General features: G+C 42.2%; 2 protein-coding genes across 2 annotated transcripts; both read left to right on the forward strand.

Annotated features, from left to right (window-relative positions):
• Nucleotides 1-2345: 2345 nt before the first annotated feature.
• LOC133500387 (ATP-dependent translocase ABCB1-like) lies at nucleotides 2346-16509 on the forward strand. Its single transcript, XM_061818996.1, is given in 17 exon segments — nucleotides 2346-2395; nucleotides 2480-2522; nucleotides 2759-2938; nucleotides 3036-3062; nucleotides 3116-3312; nucleotides 7647-7818; nucleotides 7897-8021; nucleotides 8233-8410; nucleotides 10249-10362; nucleotides 11474-11584; nucleotides 11685-11814; nucleotides 11955-12154; nucleotides 12246-12416; nucleotides 15587-15748; nucleotides 15858-16040; nucleotides 16117-16263; nucleotides 16480-16509. Coding segments are annotated over 17 exon segments (2220 nt in total).
• Nucleotides 16510-17987: 1478 nt separating this feature from the next.
• LOC133501381 (ATP-dependent translocase ABCB1-like) lies at nucleotides 17988-22323 on the forward strand. The gene is made up of 11 exons (XM_061821107.1): nucleotides 17988-18007; nucleotides 18572-18649; nucleotides 18959-19042; nucleotides 19123-19326; nucleotides 19428-19528; nucleotides 19650-19790; nucleotides 20227-20383; nucleotides 20477-20674; nucleotides 20904-21110; nucleotides 21293-21439; nucleotides 21534-22323. Exons 1-11 carry the CDS (start codon nucleotides 18005-18007, stop codon nucleotides 21738-21740), a joined length of 1527 nt encoding a protein of 508 aa, XP_061677091.1. The 5' UTR covers nucleotides 17988-18004; the 3' UTR covers nucleotides 21741-22323.
• Nucleotides 22324-22330: the final 7 nt, after the last annotated feature.

Consider the following 22330-nt stretch of genomic DNA (forward strand, 5'->3'; position numbering starts at 1 on the left):
AAGTCTCTTGCAAATCGAAGCACAAGAAGCACAGTAAATTAAAATTACATTTAGAATAAAAGTGTGGTGAAAAGTGTGTTTATGTTTGGTGCTTCAGCAACCCAGCTAAATTGCAGAGAAGAGTTCCTCGCGTGACCAACTGGAGATCCTCTCTGTCCTGGCTACAGCTACAAAGTCTGTTCCTAATGTTCACAGAACAAGAGACAAAGGGTGTTGTTACTGGAATCCAATATCTGTCGAACTAGACAGTTTCTTAAGACTAATTAATTTTCCGATTCCACTGTCATAAATCATAAAATCACCTCAGAGGAGGAAATGAGCAGGTAAGAATAATATGTCAGTTCAACTCAATCACAAACATTTGAATTATTTTCCCCATTTCAGCTTTGCCATCTACTATTCCATCATGAGTGGCTGTTGCTTTCTTGACACCGTCACCTGGACAGTCAAACACATCCGCAAGTCCCCCAACCCCACAGTATCATGCAAGAAGACTGGCTGACTTGATGTCAATGATACAGGAACACACAGCACTTAGAGTAACATGATATAAATTATATACTTGGATGTACTTTATAGTATAGTATATAGTTTTCTACACATAACACCCCATTATAGTATCTTGACCGATGCTTTTTATGTACTCTGTTTTACATATGTGTTTTTATTTATTTGAATTCTTATTTTTATATCGGTGTTTTGTATGCACTGACTCAAGAGAGGCTCTCCAGTTTAATGACAACAAATGGCTATCATTCAGAATAACGTGAGAAAGTTTGGTTTGAAATGTTTGCAATCTTATTAAGAATAAAAAAAAAACCAATACGTAAATCATATGTACATAAGTATAACAGTTTGTTCAATTATTTGGTGGTCCACTTTTGTGGCAATTGCAGTCTCAAGTCACACTCTTGAAACCACATGTAATTAGCAGCAGCTCTTATACTGGTAGAATGCCTTATTTCCAATGGATAGGTTTCCAACGACGTCACCACCACCCTTAGACAAATCTGATAAATTAACGACAGAAAAAAAATTTCACGCTTCACCTATCACCTGTGTTCTCTGACCTCTACGACACACAAGATGGCATAATTGGAAACCTATCCATTAGAGTATGACTATAACATATAATATTGACCTGAAGTTACAATTGTTGAAATGCAGAATCAATTAAAAATTAAAACGGTGATAAACTTGTCAAAGCAGAAATATTGCGAATTCCGTGTTGCTTCTAAATCCTCTGCGGCCCAGAAATGGCATGGAATGATGAATGTATTGTGAGATTTTGAACAAAAACCTCTTTCCATCAGCAAAGACACTGAACATGAAACATGGCTTCCTGGATTTTTGTTCTCATTTTGTCTCTCAATAGTGGGATAAATTCCAGGCCTTTTAAGTGGGGAAACTTGCACAATTGATGGATGACGAAATACTTTTCTGTCCCACTGCAAATGCCCTTCTACTAGATGGCAGAAGGTCCAGTACAAAATTAAACTGTGCATCCACTTTTTTGACATTTTATTATCATGTTAGAGGTTGAGAACACTACTTTGGTTATTTGGTGGAGTGGGCGTGTGTGCACGCGCATCCATTATCCAAACTGCCAAAGTCAAACATTCAAGCGTCAAACACTGAAGCCCTTATGAGGGTGTGGAACGACAATAATTCAGAAGCTCTCAGGTATGAGTCTGTTTCTTAATTACTGAGTAGTAATTATACTGTTATACAATTATACTGACTGATATAGGTTTTGTTTCTTTTTTTTTTTAATTGTCCTCTTCAGCTGAATGGTTTTGCAGAATGGTGGCTCTGTAGGCTTTTGTGCTGGAACAGTTTTGCTGTTCTGTGATGTACTTCCTTTGCACTGTTTTTTTTTTTTTTTTTTTAATTCAACTGATGTTTATTAAATATACGGCCGGACAGAAAAGGGATTGAGGGGACAGACAGGGGGACAGCTTGGACAAGGGGACTAGGGGTGTGAACCACAGCAGAACAACAGTCTAGATATTTAAACATAGTAACGTTACAACAGTTGTAGATAGGGGTTGGGCGGGGGGGACACCCGGTGAGGACAAGCAATTACTAACAGAATAAGATGAGAGGACAGAAAAGTGTGTGGCAAAATATGTGAAAAGAACTGTCAGAACACCTGTAAAAACCAGTGAGTTAATATGTTAGTATAGCCTGTGTTGTTATCAGTGATCCCAGCACAAGTAATTAATGTCGATAGTGTTTCTTTGGAACTGACTGATACGTTTTGATTTCCAGACAGGACCATTAAAATGTTCTTGTTATGAAACAAAATGATTTTGACGTCTGTCTTTCTCTGAGAATACCCAGGCATGGACGAAACAGACACGCTGCAAAAGGACTCTTCAGAAATTTATTTAAGGTAATATGCTATAATTTTTTTGACAGACTGGTTTTCTGTGTTTTCAAATCAAACAATATCATAATGAAATACTAATAACTCAAGGAAAGAAAAAGACAAGATACAGCAGGTTGGCCCCATTGGACTGGTACGTTTTCTATCTATCTATCTATCTATCTATCTATCTATCTATCTATCTATCTATCTATCTATATATCTATCTATCTATCTATCTATCTATCTATCTATCTATCTATCTATCTATCTATCTATCTATCTATCTATCTATCTATCTATCTATCTATTCTATCTATCTATCTATCTATCCACAGATTTCTAACAACATTGAGCATTTTTCTTGTCCTCTTTTTCACATGAGCCCAGTTTCGGTTTGCAGATGGGTTAGACGTTGTACTGATCATCTTCGGAACTGTGATGTCGATGGTCCATGGGCTAATGTTCCCCCTCATGTGTATCATGTTTGGGAATGTAGCGGACACATTCATTCAATATTCAAAAATGTCTAAAATCAACACCAGCCATGCCAGTGAGTTCACAGAGACAGTAACAATTAGCTACATATCTAACATGACAATGGCGAACATAACACTTTATCCTATTTTCAGATTCCACTACTATCATTGAGGAAAACACTCTGCAGGAAAACGTCGCTGGGTAAGAGAAAGTTGTTAATTAAGTGACGCTCAGTGAGGCACATTTGATTAATTTTGTTTCCTCCAGAGCAGCTTTGCCATCTACTTCATCATCACCAGTGCAATATTGAATGTGGCTGCCTACATGCAGGGTGCTTTCTTTGCACTGACTGCTGGGCGACAGATCAAACGCATTCGCAAGCATTTTTTCCACAGCATCATGCGACAGGACATCGGTTGGTTTGATGTCAACGAGACAACAACACTCAACACTCGTCTCATTGAGTGAGTGGCATATAAATGATGCCTTTCATTTTCAAATAGAGACCAAAATATGCCCCCTTCAGACGAGGAAGGCGGAAACTTCTTTCCGGAACACCAAGTACGTTGGTTCAGCAGGTTTTCTCTGCTTGTTCCTTTCCATGACTGAACACAAGGCAGTTTGGGGGGTGGATGCAGTTGTTCTTCAGTATACAGGAGAGATTAGACCGACCATTCTCAAGAGTGTGTCAGCAAGACCTAACCTCGATTCTGGTAGTTTCTCGGTAGATAGCAAAGTCGTGGTCAAACTAGTCTTCAACAACCCCAACTCAAACAAAGATGTGATATTGTGTTAAGCAAATAAAAATAGAATACAATGATTTTCAAATCATGTTCAACCTACATTTAATCGAATACACAACAAAAAAACTGATATTTAATGTTCAAACTGGCTGCAAAGTTATATGGGATGCAGTAATCATACAAACTGGTTACACTGTCAGCATGCATGCCAGCATGCGTTTTAGCATGTATGTAAGCTGCACTGCGGGCACTAAGAGTGCTGCAAAGCATGTTGGGAGGCCGAGACAGGAATGTGAGACGGCAAAGGACAGGTCGCCGCCGGAACAGGAACGTGAGGTGGCAAAAGACCCATAGAGTCATCACCGCCGCGATGGGTGGCTGTGGACGTGGTTATCGGGCAGCTGGGGATCGGTTGCTGTCATGGCATGGACGTGGTCATTGGGCAGCCAAGGTTCGGTCGCTGCCTAAACAGGAGCAAAATGCAGCCGGGAATTGGTTGCCATCGAGATGTAGTCATCTGGCAGGCAGGGATTGGTCGCCATCAAGGCGTGGTCATCAGGTGGCCGAGGATTGGTCGCTGTCGAGGTGTGGTCATCAGGCGGCCGGGAATTGGTCGCCATCGACGCGTGATCATCGGGCAGCCGGGAGTCGCTCGCCGCCAAAACAGGAGCGGCTGAGGATTGGTCGCCATCGAAACGTGGTCATCAGGTTGCCGGGGATTGGTTGCTATCGAGGCGTGGTCATCAGGTGGCCGAGGATCGGTCGTCGCTGAGGCGTGATCATCCGGCAGCCGGGAAATGGTCGCCGCCAAAACAGGAGCGGAAGACGGACAAGGATGGGTCGCCGTCGAGGCGTGGACGTGGTCATCAGGCGGCCGAGGATCGGTTGCTGTTGAGGTGAGGACGTGGTCATCGGGCGGCAGAGAATCAGTCGGCGACGAGGCGTGGATCGGCAGCGGCTCGATCGCCACTGAGGCGTGAGCGTGGCTCGGCAGCAGGTCGGTCCCCACCGCGACGTGAGCTTGGCTCAACAGTGGGTCGATCGACACCGCGACGTGAGCGTGACTCGGGAGCGAGTCGTTCGCCACTGCGACATGTGCCTGGCTCGGCAGCAGGTCGGTCGCCACCGCTACGTGAGTGTGGCTCAGCCGTGGGTCAGTCGCCACCACAACGTGAGTGTGGCTCAGCAGCGGATCGGTCTCCACCGCGATGTGACTGTAGCTCGGCAGTGGGTCGGTCGCCACCGCGACGTGGACGTGGCTCGGCAGCGGGTTGGTCGCCGCCACGACGTGGACGAGCGTCGGATGTGGCTTGATCAGAGAGCAGCAGGAGGTACAAGGGGGCACCCTACTTGGGCATCCCCTCTGCCTGCCATGCGGAGGCCATGGATAGGTCCTCCAGAAAGGATTGGAGGAAGAGGACTTGGTTGCACCGGGTGAAGGCACTTGGGTGCTGGAAGCATGGGGCGGAAAAACAAACTGACAGGGGCTGATCACCGGAAGAGAAAAATCACAGTCATTGTCCGAGTCAAAATCAGGCAGCCGGTCATATAAATCCGGGTCTTCCTCGTAATCCGAAAAATCTGAGTCTAACAAAATATGTGGTGGAGAGTGGGTACAATCAGGGCACACGGGTGGTACAGATGGCGCGGTAAGAGAGGACAACAAGACGGAACCCACCCGGATAGGAGAGGCTTGGTCCTCAAGCTGGGAGGCAGGCAAGCACCGTACTCGATGGCGTGGTCGGCGACGGTGCATCTTCTCTGATGGGTTCTGTTCTGGCCAGTTCGTTCTGTCATAAACCAGCGGCACGGGGGCGGACCCAAATGCAGGACTTCCAGGCAAAGGCATAATGCTCAGAGTGGTCTTATTCCAAAAACAGGTCAATACCAAAAGGCAGTCCAAAATGAGGGAGAGGGATCAAAACACTAGGCTAGGCAAGATCCAAAAAACGTGAAACAAGGTTCGATGACTATGAGGCAAACTAAGAAGCATAACAAGAGGTAATCAAACTAAAATGGCACAGACTCGCTGCTACAACGGATTGCTCTACACTAACTTATGCACCATAGCAGAGTATCCCAGAATGCAATGCAGGATGCACAATGAACTGGCAAATGCCGATAACACATTTACCACTTAAAGGGGAAGCCCGGTCGTTGAATTAACAATGTATTAGATCGGTCATGTCTTATGCACTGTACTGTGAAAATTTTAGGTTAATCCGATATCATTTAATGGTGTTAAATGGTGTATAATGGCAATTTTGAATTTTCATGGGCACCGCCATTTTGGCGAGTCACATGACCTACATGCACGGATGTGATGTATTACATGCGTAAACAAAGGCTCGTTTACATTGTGACACAATTATGACCAGCGCCGATTTCTCAGATTTATCCTCATCTGATGAAGAAATAGCAGTATCAGTTGATCGGGAAGACGGAGGGATCCTTCCAAACAGATTTGAATCTGTGGCTGTAAATATTGTAGAATTTTCGGATGGTTCTTCGGATGGGAATGACGTGGACTCTTGACTATTCGGAGGCCAACGCGCGGGACACACCATTCATCTATCTGGCAGCTGTCTTCCCTGCCTACACAAAGGATCTTCACTTGAACAACTGAGGCACTGGATGGTCCCCTCCAAATTGATGGCAGCTCTCCAGGCTGTCGATATATATATATGTATATGTTAGCCCGGTTTGCACACACCGTAGGAGGGATTTTGGCCCACTCCTCCACACAGATCTTCTCTAGATCAGACAGGTTTCTGGGCTGTCACTCAGATTCACAGAGTTTCAGGTCCCTCCAGTGATTTTCTATTGGATTTAGGTCTGGAGACTGGCTAGGAAACGCCAGAACCTTGATATGCTTCCTACGTAGCCACTCCTTGGTTTTCCTGCCTGTTTGCTTCTCGTTATTGTCATGTTGAAAGACCCAGCCACGACCCATCTTCAATGCTCTGACTGAGGGAAAGAGGTTGTTCCCCAAAATCTCACAATACATGGCTGCGGTCATCCTCTCCTTAATAAAGTGCAGTCATCCTGTCCCATGTGCAGAAAAACACCCCCAAAGCATGATGCTACCACCCCCATGCTTCACAGTAGGGATGGTGTTGTTTTCCTACGAACACGGTTAGTGGAATTATGACCAAAAAATTCAATTTTGGTCTCATCTGACCACAAACCTTTCTCCCATGACTCCTCTGTATCATCCAAATGGTCATTGGCAAACTTAAGACGGACCTTGACATGAGCTGGTTTAAGCAACCATGCATGATATCAAACCATGATGTCTTAGTGTATTACCAACAGTCACCTTGGAAATGGTGGTCCCAGCTCTTTTCAGGTCATTTAGAGAATCATGTCGTGTAGTCCTGGGCAGATTCCTCACCTTTCTAAGGATCATTGAGACCCCACGAGGTGGTATCTTGCATGAGGCTCCACTCCGATTGAGATTGACCATCATCTTTAGCTTCTTCCATTTTCTAATGATTGCTGCAACAGTGGACCTTTTTTCACCCAGCTGCTTGGCAATTTCTCCATAGCCCTTTCCAGCTGTGTGAAGTTGTACAATTTTGCCAATGGTGTCTTTGGACAGCTCTTTGGTCTTGGCCATGTTACAAGTTTGAGTTTTACCGATTGTATGGGGTGGACATGCGTCTTTATGCAGCTCACAACCTCACACAGGTGCATCTGATTCAGGATAATACATTGAGTGGAGGTGGACTTTTAAAAGCGGACTAACAGGTTTTTGAGGGTCAGAACTCCAGCTGATAGACAGGTGTTCAAATACTTATTTGCAGCTTTATCACACAAATCATAAAAAAAAAAAAAATCATACATTGTGATTTCTGGATTATTGTTTTTGGATTATCTCCCTCACAGTGGACATGCACCTCTGATGAAAATTTCAGACCCCTCCATGATTTCTAAGTGGGAGAACTTGCAATATAGCAGAGTAACAATGTCTCATTTTCTCTAGAAAGTAAAGTACACGAGACACAAATATGTTGTGAAGAGAGTTGATGGGACATTTTCATTTGCATGGACAGTGATATCTGGAAGATCCAAGAGTTTATAGGAGACAAGATGGGGATGCTGATCCACTCTGTTTCCACCTTCATCTTATCCGTCATCATCAGTTTAGTTATAGGATGGAAACTGGCTCTGGTCACCTTGGCAGCCTGCCCCTTTCTCGGCCTTTCAGCCACCCTTTTTAATAAGGTACACTTCATCTACCCTGTCTAACATTTATGCCCTAAACAAGCAAATCTTATAAATCTTGTATGTCTTGCTCTTTAGGTACTGATGTCATACTCTTCTAAAGAACAGGCTGCTTATGCCAAAGCAGATGCAGTTGCACAGGAGGTGCTTTCTGCCATCAGGACCGTGCTTGCCTTCAATGGTCAGCAAAGAGAGCTCGAGAGGTTTGTGTAGGATTTTGTATGCTACAATCTTTGTAGTGGCTGGATCGTTAATACAATACATCGCTTGTATTATATCTCTTTATATTGTGCCGGTGTACTTAATCACATATGCATCAAGTTTATCATTGTTTGCCACAAGTTGCATTGGGAATTGGATTTTAACATTTGTTGTCATTAAACCAAATTCTTTCGTGTGTACATTACTTTACAGATATCATAAGTGTTTGGAGGCCGTGAAGAAAATAGGAGTAGAGAGGTCGATAAATTCAAATTTAATCAGGGGCTTTTCCCTTATGGTGATGTACCTGTCTTATGCTCTGGCCTTCTGGTATGGGAGTACACTCATTCTGAGTGGAGATAAAGCATACACCATCGGAACTGTACTCAAGGTGAGTGGAGAAATTATCACCTAATTTTATTTATATTTTTTATCCAACCTTTATATAACCTGATGAAGTGTCAACAATAAATTAATTATTTAATGATTCCCAAACAGAGTTCACGAGCGTCAGCTAGAGTAACTGCCTCGTCCCATGTCATAGCATTACTGAGCCATATCAAGTCAAGTTCCATTTCCATGTTTTGCCACGTCCGGTTTTTGAAATTGTTTCATGTTTTGGGGACTAAGCCTTTTGTCGTGGGATTTTTGAACCATCGCCGTGTTGGAGTGCCTGGCAATAAACAAATAAAATCCACGCTTACGTCTCGGCTTCCTGCATCTGGGTCCTACCCTGCGCCTCGTTCATGACAAACTCAAGTTTATTTATCATTTTTGCAATATTCCGATGTTTCGCAATCCAAGACTCCATCATGAATTTGATCTCATTATGCAGGAGAGAGCGTGAATTAACGAGAACTGACAATAAAATGGTGACATCATGTACTCGAGACAGAGTAAAAATATTTTGTAAAAAAAATAAAAATAAAAATGAAAAAAAACTACCTACCGTCCTCAGTCCTAATTCAAGGCAGGTGAGCGAATACTTTTGGCAGTACCGTGATACCTCTACTTATGAATGTCTCTAGTAATGAAAAATTCAGGTTATGAAACACCTCTTCGGAAAAATATTGTCTCTAGTTACGAAGGAAATTCAGTATATGAAAGGAAAAAATAGGCACTGGATTCGGACCCTCCAAATTCCACCGAACACAAACATTCTGTATCTTGGTTTGTGGCATGATAGAGCTGTTTTCCCACTAGCTATCTTTGTAGCATTTTCCCGGCATCTCATTGGCTAGGAGGGACACCAGTCTTTACCCATGATGCAGATCCTGTATCTTGGTTTGTGAGGCTCCATAAAGCTGCTTTCCCCTTGGCTATCACCGTTCCATCTTCTTGCCACCCCTTTGGCTAAGAGGGACGTCAGTCTTTACCCATAATGCTTTGGGTTTCACTTGGACACTCGACTGTCACCAAATCACGCTAGCACACAATGGAAAAATACAACTTTTTCATGAATTTATTCATCATTATTCACCAGGGGCCCCAGGAAACTTTAGTGGAATTAGGTTATGTGTGTGCAAACAATCGGATGTAAGTTTTCTTTCAGCTGTCAAACGTTTGCCTCCTCCTCCGTCCACCACGTTGGCTTTTGTTTATCACTCAACCTTCTCCTTGGATAGTCACCCAAGCGCCATAGGTAAATGAACATAATTTTTATTATTCTATACATTATGTACTTTAAGTGCTTATTTTTCACAGGGTAGTGGGTGGCCAAAAATAAACATTAATAGTACATAATTATGTTCATTTACCTTTGGCATTGGTTGAAGAGAAAGGTGAATGACGAGCAAAAGGCATCGCGGGGGACAGAGAAGGAGGCAAATGTTTAACAGACGTGAGAAAACATACATGGAAATGTACGTACACACAACTTAATTCCACTAAAGTTTCTTGGGGACCATGGTAAAGAAAGATGAATAACTGCAAAAAAAATAGATGGAAAAACCCACAAAACGTTGTACTTTTCCAATGTGTGCTACCTTGTGACAGCGTGTGATTCGATAACACGTGGGTGTTCAAGACAAACAAAATACATCATGGCTAAAGATTGACATCCCTCCTAGCTAATGGGATGCCAGGAAAATGCTACAGCAATAGCCAATGGGATAGCAGCTCTTTCGTGTCACACAAACAGAGATACATTATGTTTACGTACGGAATTTTTTTCCCCCAATACAAAACATTGCAGTGAGAAATTTTAATCTCATTATTTTTTGTCTGAAGGTTTTATTCACTTTGTTTGCTGGAACATTTGCCTTTGGGAAAATGTCACCTAACCTCAAGGCTTTTGTCATTGCCCAAGGAGCTGCACACCAAGTGTACACCATCATTGACAGAGTAAGGAAAATAATTTTTCTCCCTCCATATTATTCAACTCTTTCCACTTTGCTTTCAGAATGTTGCCACTCACAAAATAAAGATACTGTACGCAGCATAATCCATCCATCCATCCATCCATCCATCCATCCATCCACTACCCCTTATCCAAGGTCGGGTTGCAAGGGAAGAACCTTTAGCAAGGACACCCAGAATTTTGTCTATAAAAGTAATGAACAGAATCATCCATAAAAGTTATTAACAGAATCGGTGACAAACAGCAGCCTTGGCTGAGTCATACTCTCATCAGAAACGACTGCCAGCATTGTGGACCAAACTGACAACAGTCGTATAGGAACTGAAACAGCCTGTATCAGGGGGTTTGGTACCCCATACTCCCGAAGCACCCCCAACAGGACTCCCTGAAGGATACGGTGGAATGGCTTCTCCAAGTCCACAAAACACATGTAGAACCTCCCTTTGAGGACCCTGCCGGGGTGGGGGTTTAGAGCTGGTCTACTGTTCCACAGCCGGGAAGAAAACCCCATTGCTCCTCCTGGATATGAGATTCGAATTTCCAACAGACCCTCTGAGGAGGCTGAGGAGTGTGCTCCCCTTTCTTAAAAAGGGGGACTACCACCTCAGTCCACCAATCCAGATGTACTGTCACTGATCACCTTGTGATGATGCAGTGGCGTGTCAACCAGAACAGCCACACAACATCCAGAGCTTTAAGGAACTCCAGACGAATCTCGGCCTTCCCATCGAGGAGCTTTTTAACCACCTCAGTGACCTCAACCCCAGAGATAGGAGAACCTGCCTCAGATAAACCAGACTCTCCTTCCTCATGGGAAGCTGTGTCAGTGGGATTGAGCAGATCTATGAAGTATTCTCCCCACCGAATCACAACATCCCAATTCGAGGTCAGAAGTGCCCTATCCTTACTGTACACAGTGTTGACGGTGCACTGCTTCCCCCTCCCAAGACACCGGATGAATGTGCCTATATATAAATATAATATATATATAAGTATAATTCCATGTATTGAACTTTTATGAGAATTCCTTTTTTCCACTGTAACCAAACAATCTATAACTGCACTTAAGATGAGCAAAAACATCTTACTCGACAGAAATCACCCATCGACAGCTATTCGAAAAGTGGCTTCAAGCCTGACTCAGTCAATGGAAACATAGAGTTTAGGAACGTTCACTTTAACTACCCCTCAAGGCCAGGAGTCAAAGTAAGATCCTCACTGACATACGTAAAGAAGTCAATCTTAATGTACTAGATGAAATAAAGTACGTACTCATACTCCTTTCCATAACTTTCATCATTTGCAGGTCTTAAACAATATGTCCCTGAGTGTGAAGAGTGGACAAACCATCGCCTTGGTGGGAAGCAGTGGCTGTGGTAAAAGCACTATCATCCAGCTGTTGCAGAGGTTCTATGATCCTCACAAGGGAACGGTTTGTACACATATCTAAACCTTTACACTTAAAATATAATACGTATTCAGTCATAATAAACAGGTCCAGGTTGAATCAAATCAATCTATTGCAAGAGTGAAGAAAACTTGAAAAGAATCCTTTCCTTTCCCTATTTGTAGATAGCTATTGATGATTATGACATCCGTTCTCTCAATATCTGCTACCTTCGAGGGATGATTGGCGTAGTGAATCAAGAGCCTGTCCTTTTTGCTACTAGCATCGCTGAAAACATTCGATATGGACGAACCAATGTGACACAGCATGAGTTAGAGCAAGCTGCCAAGGAGGCCAACGCTTATGACTTCATCATGAACCTTCCCGAAGTACGAATGAATTCAGGGCTTCTACTTACAAACAACTTTTCTACTTACAAATAACAAACATGCCAATTATGGTATTGTTATTGTTGAGCAGAAGTTTGAGACGGTGGTTGGGGACCGAGGGACTCAGATGAGTGGAGGTCAGAAGCAGAGAATTGCAATCGCTCGGGTGCTAGTCCGTCAACCCAAAATCCTTTTGCTGGATGAAGCAACATCTGCTCTTGATTCCGAGAGTAAGACTATTGTGCAAGCTGCACTCGACAAGGTATGAGCACACAAATTCTAATCACTTTACCCTGAAAAAAGCTGTCTGTCAGTTGGGCTTGCCCAGGAATCTTTTTCCACTATCGGTGACCAACCAACTGGTCCAGCTTGGGAAATGATTAGGATTGGTTTTCAAGAATTGAGAACCGATTGGAACCGGGACTAACATTACGGTTCTTCCAGAACCGTTCAAATTAAAACATTTCGGTTACCAGTTTCAATGCCTCATCCTCTAGCTGTGAAGAAGTGGTGAAAAAAAGCAAAGAAGCGGAGTAAACCTACAACGAAGAATGCGCACGGTGACGTGTTTGTGTCCAACGATTATTGTGCCAATTCTGAGTTCAGAATGGCAAATTTCGCTGAAAGGCAACTAATTTATATGCATGGAATACCTTTGGCAATATAATGTGCATGGATCCACAGGATGGTAAATTACCATGTCAAGCTCTTACATATAAAAATCTTTATGAAGCATCCACAAGGTCTTGGGTGCCAACACAGTGGAGATAAACTCAAAAAACACCATTGCTTCTAAACAACGCATCTGACGTATTTTTTCAGTTTATTTTGTATCATTATTTATGTGACATCTATCATTTGATTGAGGCAAACACATGCTTTATTGCTGTTAAGTAAAATATCTGTGCCATCACACAGTGTTTTCCTTTCTCCCAAAGACCGCAATCAAAGACAGTATCCGAGCTACACACAGCATTACAGTTGGTCCTGTTGTGTTCACATGACCATAATGAGCCAATCAAACTGCTTGGTTATGGAAGAGTTGTGTGGGATTGGCAGGGGAAGACCTGGCTTGTTTCAAAGTTGGGAAAACTGACTCAGAAAACACTTTTTAAGAATGAATGGGCATATAGATTAGTACTTTTCCTTTCTCATATGTGTCTCAAAAGCTGTGTCTCTTATGCCCCAAGGCAATATAGAAAGTGAGAACTTGGAAGGCAGCGCTTTAAAAAATAACCAAATTGAGTTCAATACATCAGAGCTACTTAACTAACAAGCCAACAAAAAGCAAATAAATGGCCGCTGTGGATAGCATGGATTTTTTTTTTTTTTGGGGGGGGGGCATATACAAGCATTTAGTCATATTTCAGTTGTAACGGAATGTGGATATGCATTGGCCAAGGCATTATTCAAAGACATACAAACTCCCTTTCAACTTGATGTGCATCTAAGGTACTTGGTCAAATTTAAAACTTCATCTTAATTTACTTGTTCAGAGTGACTTGAAACTGAAGCCTGACATACCTGTGGTGCTTTACTTCAAATGGTTTCCCAGCTTTTCATTGTTGTGTTGTGGGTGTCAAAAACAATTTGTACTGAAGCGTAGACTTGACATGTTTACAATTTTTTTGTAATATCCTGGCCCTGGAATATAGGATCAGCTCTGCACCCTCGGGTGGGTCTTCAAGGCTGTATAAGAGTTCCCCCAACCAGTCTACATGTGTTTTGTAGACTTTGGGAGTATGGCGAACTGTAGCCCCTTATTTGGGTTGTTCGGTCCCTGCACAAATAGTGTCTGTGTTTAGTCCACATTGCTGGCAGTAAGTTGGATTTGTTTCCTGTGAGGGTTGGACTCCCCCAAGGCTGTCCTTTTTCACTGATTTTACCTTTATGGACAGGATTTTCAGGCACAGCTGAGGCGTAGAGTGGTCCACTTTCATGACCTCAGTATTGTATCTCTGCTTTTTGGAGATAATGTGGTTCTGTTTGCTTCAAGCCATGATCTCCATGTTTCACTGGAGTGGTTTGCAGCAGCGTGTGAAGCGGTTGGGATGAAAATTAGCACCTTCAAATTTGAGACTAGGGTGCAGTGCCCTCTCCAGGTCAAGGACGAGATCCTGCCCCAAAAGGATGGATTACATGTATTGTACGGTCTTGTTCGCGAGTGAGGGAAGAATGGAACGAGATATCGACAGGCGGATCGGTGCAGCGTCTACAGCGATGCATAGTTTGTAACGGTCTATTGTGGTGAAGAAAGAGTTAAGACGAAAGGCAAAGCTCTGAATTCACTGGTCTATCTATGTTCCTGACCTCACCTGTGGTCACAAGCTGCAGCTTGTGACCGAAAGAAGAAGATCCCGGATACAAGTGGGCTTCCTTAGAAGAAGAGAAGTTGAGAAGCTTGGTCATATGAGAGAGGCTCGGAGTAGGGCTGCTGATCCTGAGAGGAGCTAGATGAGGTGGGTTGGGGATCTGCTTAGGATGCATCCTGGATGCCTCCCTGGTAAGGTTATTCTGGACATGTCCCAGCGGGAGGAGTCCCCAGGGAGAAAAACTGGAAAAACTGTCTCCCGCCTGACCTGGAAACATCTCAGGGTCCCCCTGGAGGAGCTGGATGAAGCAACTGGGGAGAAGTCTGGGACATGACCTGTTCTCTGATAAGTGGAAGAAAATGGATGGATGGATCTTTTAAGAGATTAGTTTTGTATTTAAAATGTATTGTGTATTTCTGTGTTTTGAGGAATACATTTATCCAAGTTAATGCATTGTTGTCCATTTAGTAGATCAATATATTCATTTGTTATCCAGCCAGATATTCATTTGATCATGTAAAAGAAAATATTGTATTTTCAAAACCACAAATATTGTAAAAAGGAAATGTGTGTAATACTATTTTGGTATTGTTTGACAGGTTAGCTATGTGGCGTAAAGGTCTGCTTGGTTTTCACATATACCTTACAATTCAGAGTTTGGGGGTTCAAAACTCGGGACCGGTCTTCCTGTGTGAAGTTTGAATGTTCTTTCCAAGCCTTAGTCAGTTTTCTCCAGGTACTCATTGTAGCTAAATTTAAAACACATTGTCCTTTGTTGTGAATATGAGTGTAAATAATTGTTTGACTGTGTGTGCCCTTCAATTGGCTGGCAACCTTTCAGCGTGCACCCCTCCTCTCTCACAAAGTCAACTGGAATAGGCTGTACCATACCTGCAAAAGTAGTGACATTAAACGGTACAGAAAATGGATGAATGGGTTGGCTTTGCAAATCACACCAATCGCATTACTATGTCAGGACCTTGGCCCTGTAAAGTCCTTTACAGAAAGACCCCTCCATATTTTACACACACACACACACACACACACACACACACACACACACACACACACACCACACACACACACACAGGCACAAAAACAGTTTCTATCGTTTGTGCAGGTCAGACTGGGTCGTACCACCATAATTGTGGCCCATAGTCTCTCAACGATCAGAAATGCCGATATGATTGCTGTTTTCCAACATGGAGAGGTTGTCGAGCTGGGGACTCATAGCCAACTGATGAGAAAAAAAGGTGTCTACCATACTCTCAGTACGATACAGGTAATAGTGAAATAATTTTTAAAAAAGATAAAAACTGACTCAAAATTTGGAGGGACATTGATCTACATCCATAATGACCAAACGTGGTTGTGGTGTCTCCATCATGCAGATGTTTCAGAAAGCTAAGGATAAAGATCAGCAGAATTGTGAGCATAATGAGAACTGCTCACCAGTCAAAACTTCTGAAACTTCCACGTATAGGTGGAAGTCTACAAAATGTTCTTCCTCCGCTGATGTAGAGGAAAACAAAGAGAGTGAAAATTTGGTGGATGACAATGGCAAAACAGAAGAGGTGATAATGGTGCTTTACACATCTCGCAGAAAATAAACTGTGGGATGATTCAATGCTCTTTCCTTGTTTACTGCAGGTTAAAAGTGATCCACCTTCTTTGTTTCTCAAAGTGATGCATTTCAACCTCGCTGAGTGGCCTTACATTTTGTTGGGAATCATTACTGCTGCAATCACTGGAATAGCTAAACCTGTGTACGGGGTCCTCATCTCAAAGTTCATCAGTGTAGGTTACAATTACGCTCAAGCAGCATTACTGTATTGTCCTTGATTTATTTTTCTATTGATGCAAGAAGAAGAACTCTGAATAAACAAACCTTCTCATTCTTACTTTCAGCTGTTTGGTGAGGTTGATCAGGAGATGATAAAACACAAAGCAGAATTCCTTTGCCTCATGTTTGCTGTTGCTGGATTTGTAGTGTTTTTCCGTGTTTTTCTACAGGTAGGCATACTGACATTCACACCTAAATAGGTATGATATTGGGACAATCAAGAATATCTTCCATCAAAATTGCTTTACTATCTTAAAGCCCAAGTGTCATCCCGAAAAACATTCTAAAATAGATATTGAAATGAAAAATACATATAACATTATTCACTTCAATGTCTGCACGAAAAAATAAACATGAGCGAAGAGGGCGTCATCCATGCGCAAAGTTGCGGATTCATCATTAAGTGGTCGCCATATTTGCTGCATCTACTGCCAGTGACGTCACCCCGGAAATTTGCCATTGAAAACATGGTGTGGCCCCTACTATACACCTACCTGTCAGTTGGAACCCACGAAGCTCTCGTCCTTTGCACCTGTGCAATCCATTTTTCACGATGAACCAGGTCTCTTGGAAACTTATGAAGGGTAAATGCTTCCTCCCGAGTGTTTGAGCAACGAGCCAGCATTTTAGCTAACACGAAAGAACAACGAGATACCTTGTAGCAGGTAAAACTAGTATAAACATAAAAGAATGCTTAAGTGCGCTACTGCCCTTAACGTCACTTCCTGATTCTTGTCGAAAAGAAATCCCTCGAGAGGATTTTCATGGCGGGAATTACCAAATGCTATATACATCAAAATCATGTTTTGTGGTGAAAAACGGATGGGTCCACACCAGCTGCTGTTTTTTCATTAATAACATAAAAAAAATCATCCATTTCACGACAGTGGCACTTTAACAAGCTTCACATGAATTACACTTTCAATAAAACAAGCAATCTAAAGGACCCGAGAACACTGCACATCATAAATTTCATCCAATGATGGAACATGTTCCAGACCCTGGCTGACCAAAGTTGACCCTGCACGAATTAACAGTCAAATCTGAGGATTTAGTGAACAAAATGTGTTTTTGTTTGTTTGTTTGTTTGTTTGTTTTTTTTGAGCGGGGAGCGGTGGCACCCAAGGAAACACAAGCCTTAAAGACCCAGAGATAATCAAAATAATGAGTGCTGGGTGCATACAGGTGCATCCCAATAAATTACAATAGTGTAGAGAGTTAATTGTATTCCACCATTGCAATTCGAAAAGTGAAACATGTACAGTATTCAAAGGCAGGAAAATACTTTTTAGAAGGCCAATTACAACCTAATATCCATATTAAAATCTGTTTAATTGTTTATTAAATTACATTTTAAATTTCTTGATGTTAAAGTGTTTTTTCATGTGCTGTAAGCTAAAAATCATCAAAATAAAGAGATTTTTTTTGTTGAGAATCTGTATGAATTTCGAATTGAACTAAAATGTTTTCTAGGGCTGTCATTATGAAAACTTTTTAGACTCAATCAACTAAACATTTCATTGGGTACACGACTAATTGCTGCACCTCACCAAGTATTTGATTTGTTTTTTTGAAACTATTAATATGAATTTTATTCTCATTGATGACGTATGGACTTCTGTACTTGAACTATATATGCTGGTACTGAAAGTACGGTATTCTGTACAGAATTTTAGACAGAATCAGCCTGTGGTAATGGTTAGCATTCTCAATTAGCATGACCTCGCTAGCGATTACCATTATAAATTTAAAAAAAGCTAACATTCAGTTCACTCATACATCGGGTAATATCTACATTATAAAACAGTGTCTTAAAAATGACTTTTCTCTTACAACAAATATCCGTGTGTTAAACATGAAGAGTCGCCAAATACTTCCGGGTGGCCCAACTTGGCTATAATTATTATTATCATTTTGTAACTGGCTTCAGGCAGAGTTTATTTTTACGTCCACCAAATTTTGTGGTCAACTTACCCGATTTTTTTCACAGCTCTAAAATGTTAAAACTCGAATTTATTGACATGCATTTGTACAGTTTACACGTGACATGGAGAAGCGCAAACTGAAATGTAAAGCCAGATGGAAAGATAGCCACGTCTGCGCTTTTCTGTGACCCTTCTAACCTTTCTTTATCAATGTAGTAATTTGCTGATGACACTTTTTACCATTGCTGACACGAAGACTCGTTCTGAGACGACAGTGTAAACATTCAGATTAGTGCCGTCACGTGTATTTGTTGTTGTGCCTTTCACTTTTTTTTAGGGTTTCTGTTTTGGTAAAGCTGGAGCGATCCTGACCATGAAACTGAGACTTGCAGCTTTCGAAGCTATGATGAGGCAGGTAGGTGGAACAATGATTACTCAGCACTAAAGAGACATCTAAAAGTGCCGAGCGCCCCACAGCGCTTCTAAGCAGTTTATTGCGTGTGACAGCTTTCAATGTAAGGACCTGCAAACATGTCCCTAAAACAATAAAATATTTTCATTTGTATGTTGCAAGCTTTAAATGAAATTCAACCCATCAATCTATCCATTCAACCCCATCTGGGTCATAGTTGCAGCAGTCTCTGCAAGGATGTCAGTTCCACTGGAAGGACAATGAGGTATTCTCAGGCAAACTGTGACAAATGTCCCATATTCATCTTATTAGGAAATTAGCTGGTTTGATGACCCCAAAAACAGTGTTGGTGCACTCACAGCAAGGCTGGCATCAGATTCTGCTCAAGTAATAGGGGTAATGCAGTCTCTCTCTCTCTCTCTTTCTCTCTGTCACATGTTGCGCACATTAGTAATTTAGCTTTCATCTCTGCTCAGGTTAATGAACTACGTTTGGCCACATTGGTCAAGATTATATCCAATATGGGCAGCAGCATAATTATCTTCTTCGTGCATGGCTGGGAGCTCACACTGTTCATACTGGTGTTAACAGCAATCTCGGCAGGTGCTGGAGCTTTAAAGATTCAGATGAAGACTGATAAAACAGCCAAGATCAAGAAGGAGCTAGAGAAGGCTGGAGAAGTAAGCATTTGCCATCACATGTGTCTGTCACCTACTTGTAAGTTGTTCTACCAAAGAATTTGTGGTATACGATATGCAGCATTTCCATAATGTCTCATCAGAAGGTTACAGAGGTCATCAAGAATATCCGTACAGTTGCATCTCTGACTAGTGAACCCAAGTTTGAATCACTGTATGAGAATAGCCTTGAAGTTCTCTGCACGTATGTGAGATCCTCAATCACCTCGCCATAAATATTGACCGTATAATACACGCTTCTTTTATTACCTGTTCTTTTCAAAGGTTCCCTCTCTCGCATTCTCTCTCTTTCTCTCTCTCTCCAGAAACTCACAGGAAAAGGACCTTGTGCATGGTTTTGTCGTCAGTTTCTCCCAAGCCTTGCTCGGTGTTGGTTATGCAGGCTGTTTCTTGTTTGGAGCGTGGCTCATTGAGCACAGCCATATGGATGTTCAGGCTTTCTTCTTGTACGTCAAATTATGGACTTCAACAGTCTGGAGTTGTAGTTAGTGATCAGTAAATCCAAACATTTGGATGTTAAGCAGCAATTCACCCTACGTGGAAATAAACCCTTTGCTTTTGTTTCCCCCTATTTAAAAGGGCTTCCAGGCCAAAATGCTCTCTGCTGGCAGCCTGCCCCTCCCATTATAGTCAATCTAGATTCTTCCCAAAACTTGGCATGATTTTGAGTTCATCAACATAATGGAAGAAAGCCACATATTCAATACTGATGCATTCAGACTCAATATCAATATTGTGCCCCACCACAATAAAATTCTCTTTTCCTTATTTACTTCTCGATAGCTCCTGTCATTACAAGAAAATGAAAATGACATGTACACATCATCCTAACGGGTCCATCTTTGATATTTTGATCATATGTAAACTGACCTCATATTTCAGAGTGATCCTAACAAGCATATATGGTTCAGCATCTGTTGGAGAGGCCTATTCCCTCGCTTCAAACTATGCAAATGCCAAAACATCCGCTGCTCACATCGTGACGCTTCTGAACTCACAGCCTGCCATAGATAATCTCTCACATGATGGACAGTCATTGGTAAGCAGCAAGAGGATGCCAACCATTATTCTCCAAAGCTGTCTACAAGCCTAAAGTAGTAATTCAAGTGGGTGTCTCCTTCCTCAAAACTAGGACCACTTTTACGGGAATGTTCATTTGGAGGGTGTCACGTTTAACTACCCGACACGCAGTGGTGTACCAGTCCTCCGGGCTCTGAATTTGAAAGTGAGCCAAGGGGAGACGCTGGCCCTGGTAGGAAGCAGCGGCTGTGGAAAAAGCACCACTCTTCAGCTTCTAGAGAGGTTCTACGATGCCAAGCAGGGTAACGTGGTGAGAAGACCCATTTCTTGAGCTGCACCGATGACACCAAGAAGCACGCTTAATTCAAACTTCATTTATATAACTTATGTCTTATTTGGAGTTTAAAGCTGGACACTTGATCAGATTTATTTTAGCCTACCTTGTTATATGGAAAAAATTACTTCAGGGTTTCTATGGTTTTGTTTGGGAGACTTGGCTTCGATATATTAATACACATTTTTATGATTTTGTTATCCAGATGTTTGATTCTGTAAATGTGAAAGAGCTGAACATCCACTGGTTGAGGTCTCAGATCGGTATTGTGTCCCAGGAGCCTGTGCTCTTTGACTGCAGCTTGGCCGAAAACATCGCCTACGGAGACAACAGTCGTATTGTGACAAGAGAGGAGATCAAGGCCGCCGCTGAAGCAGCCAACATTCATACCTTTATAGAAAACTTGCCAAAGGTAATGGTCTTTTTTTAGAATTTTTTTTTTTTAATCAAATCGCAACGTAGTCTCACCTGAAGTTTAGGTAATTGTATCATTACAGTTCTCATAATCAAAGTATGATAAAGTTTTCATTTATAAGTCAAAAGGTTCAGAAAAAAAATACTTCATGTTCCACGGACTGACGTTTACTCGAGCAGAAGTATGACACTGAGGCGGGCGATAAGGGAGCCCAGCTGTCTGGTGGTCAGAAACAACAAATAGCCATAGCCCGAGCCATCCTCCGTAACCCCAAACTGTTGCTTCTGGATGAGGCCACGTCGGCGCTTGACACCGACAGTGAGAAGGTGAAATTTTTTCTTCTCACTTAGTTACTTTATATTTGGCTGTCTGATGTGCATCCACAATGGCTTTTGTCCTCCCAATTTGTGCTTGAACCAGATGGTGCAAGACGCGTTGGACAAAGCTAGGCAGGGGAGGACCTGCATCATTGCCGCCCACCGTCTCTCCACCATCCAAAACGCAGACCGTATCGCTGTCTTTCAGGGAGGGGTGGTGGTTGAACAAGGGACACACCAGCAACTGCTAGCCAAAAAGGGAGTCTATCACACACTGGTCACCACTCAGTTGGGCTATGTGAGGGAATGAGAAGACTCAAGAGTGATTCAGCGACTGCACTATATGATGAGATCCGAGAGGGGATGCACTGGTCTGTTTGGAAGTCAGACTTACAGTATATAAATGCATTTTTTTTTTGGACAATGGGACGAGGCCTAAGTATTCAGACAATAAATGCTAAATGCTCAGTGCACAGGTTACCTTCTATAATCTTTCACAAATTACCGGTAACCATCATAAATCATCAGTTGAAGACAGGCAATGAGGCCAAACTCTCATGTTTCACATTCTCTAAGCAATCCATACATTGTCTTGACAGAAAGTACGTAATGTCAAACTGTATGAACATTTCGTCAGATTTTTATTGACATTAGCGCAAAATGAGGAGCCGCAGGATCCAAGTGTGAAACCGATTGAACCAAGTAAGGATGACCAATGGATCAATATTTTGCATATTAACTAATGTGCAGGAACATGGGTTAAAGGCAAGTACTGCATTTGTTTCAAGGTAATGACCTCCTTAACTTAAAGTAAAATAAATTTAGCCAACTTCGTCAAATAATGGCCTAAACTCAAATGATTCACAAAGTGCATCATCCACCACAGCACAAATAAAGACC

Source organism: Syngnathoides biaculeatus, chromosome 5 (genome assembly GCF_019802595.1).
Source record: "Syngnathoides biaculeatus isolate LvHL_M chromosome 5, ASM1980259v1, whole genome shotgun sequence".
NCBI lineage: Eukaryota > Metazoa > Chordata > Actinopteri > Syngnathiformes > Syngnathidae > Syngnathoides > Syngnathoides biaculeatus.

Coding starts and splice junctions, on each gene's coding strand:
- LOC133501381 (XM_061821107.1), top strand. Junction 18,650..18,958: donor TCGAAGCTATGATGAGGCAG/GTAGGTGGAACA, acceptor TCATCTTATTAG/GAAATTAGCTGGTTTGATGA. Junction 19,043..19,122: donor ATTCTGCTCAAGTAATAGGG/GTAATGCAGTCT, acceptor ATCTCTGCTCAG/GTTAATGAACTACGTTTGGC.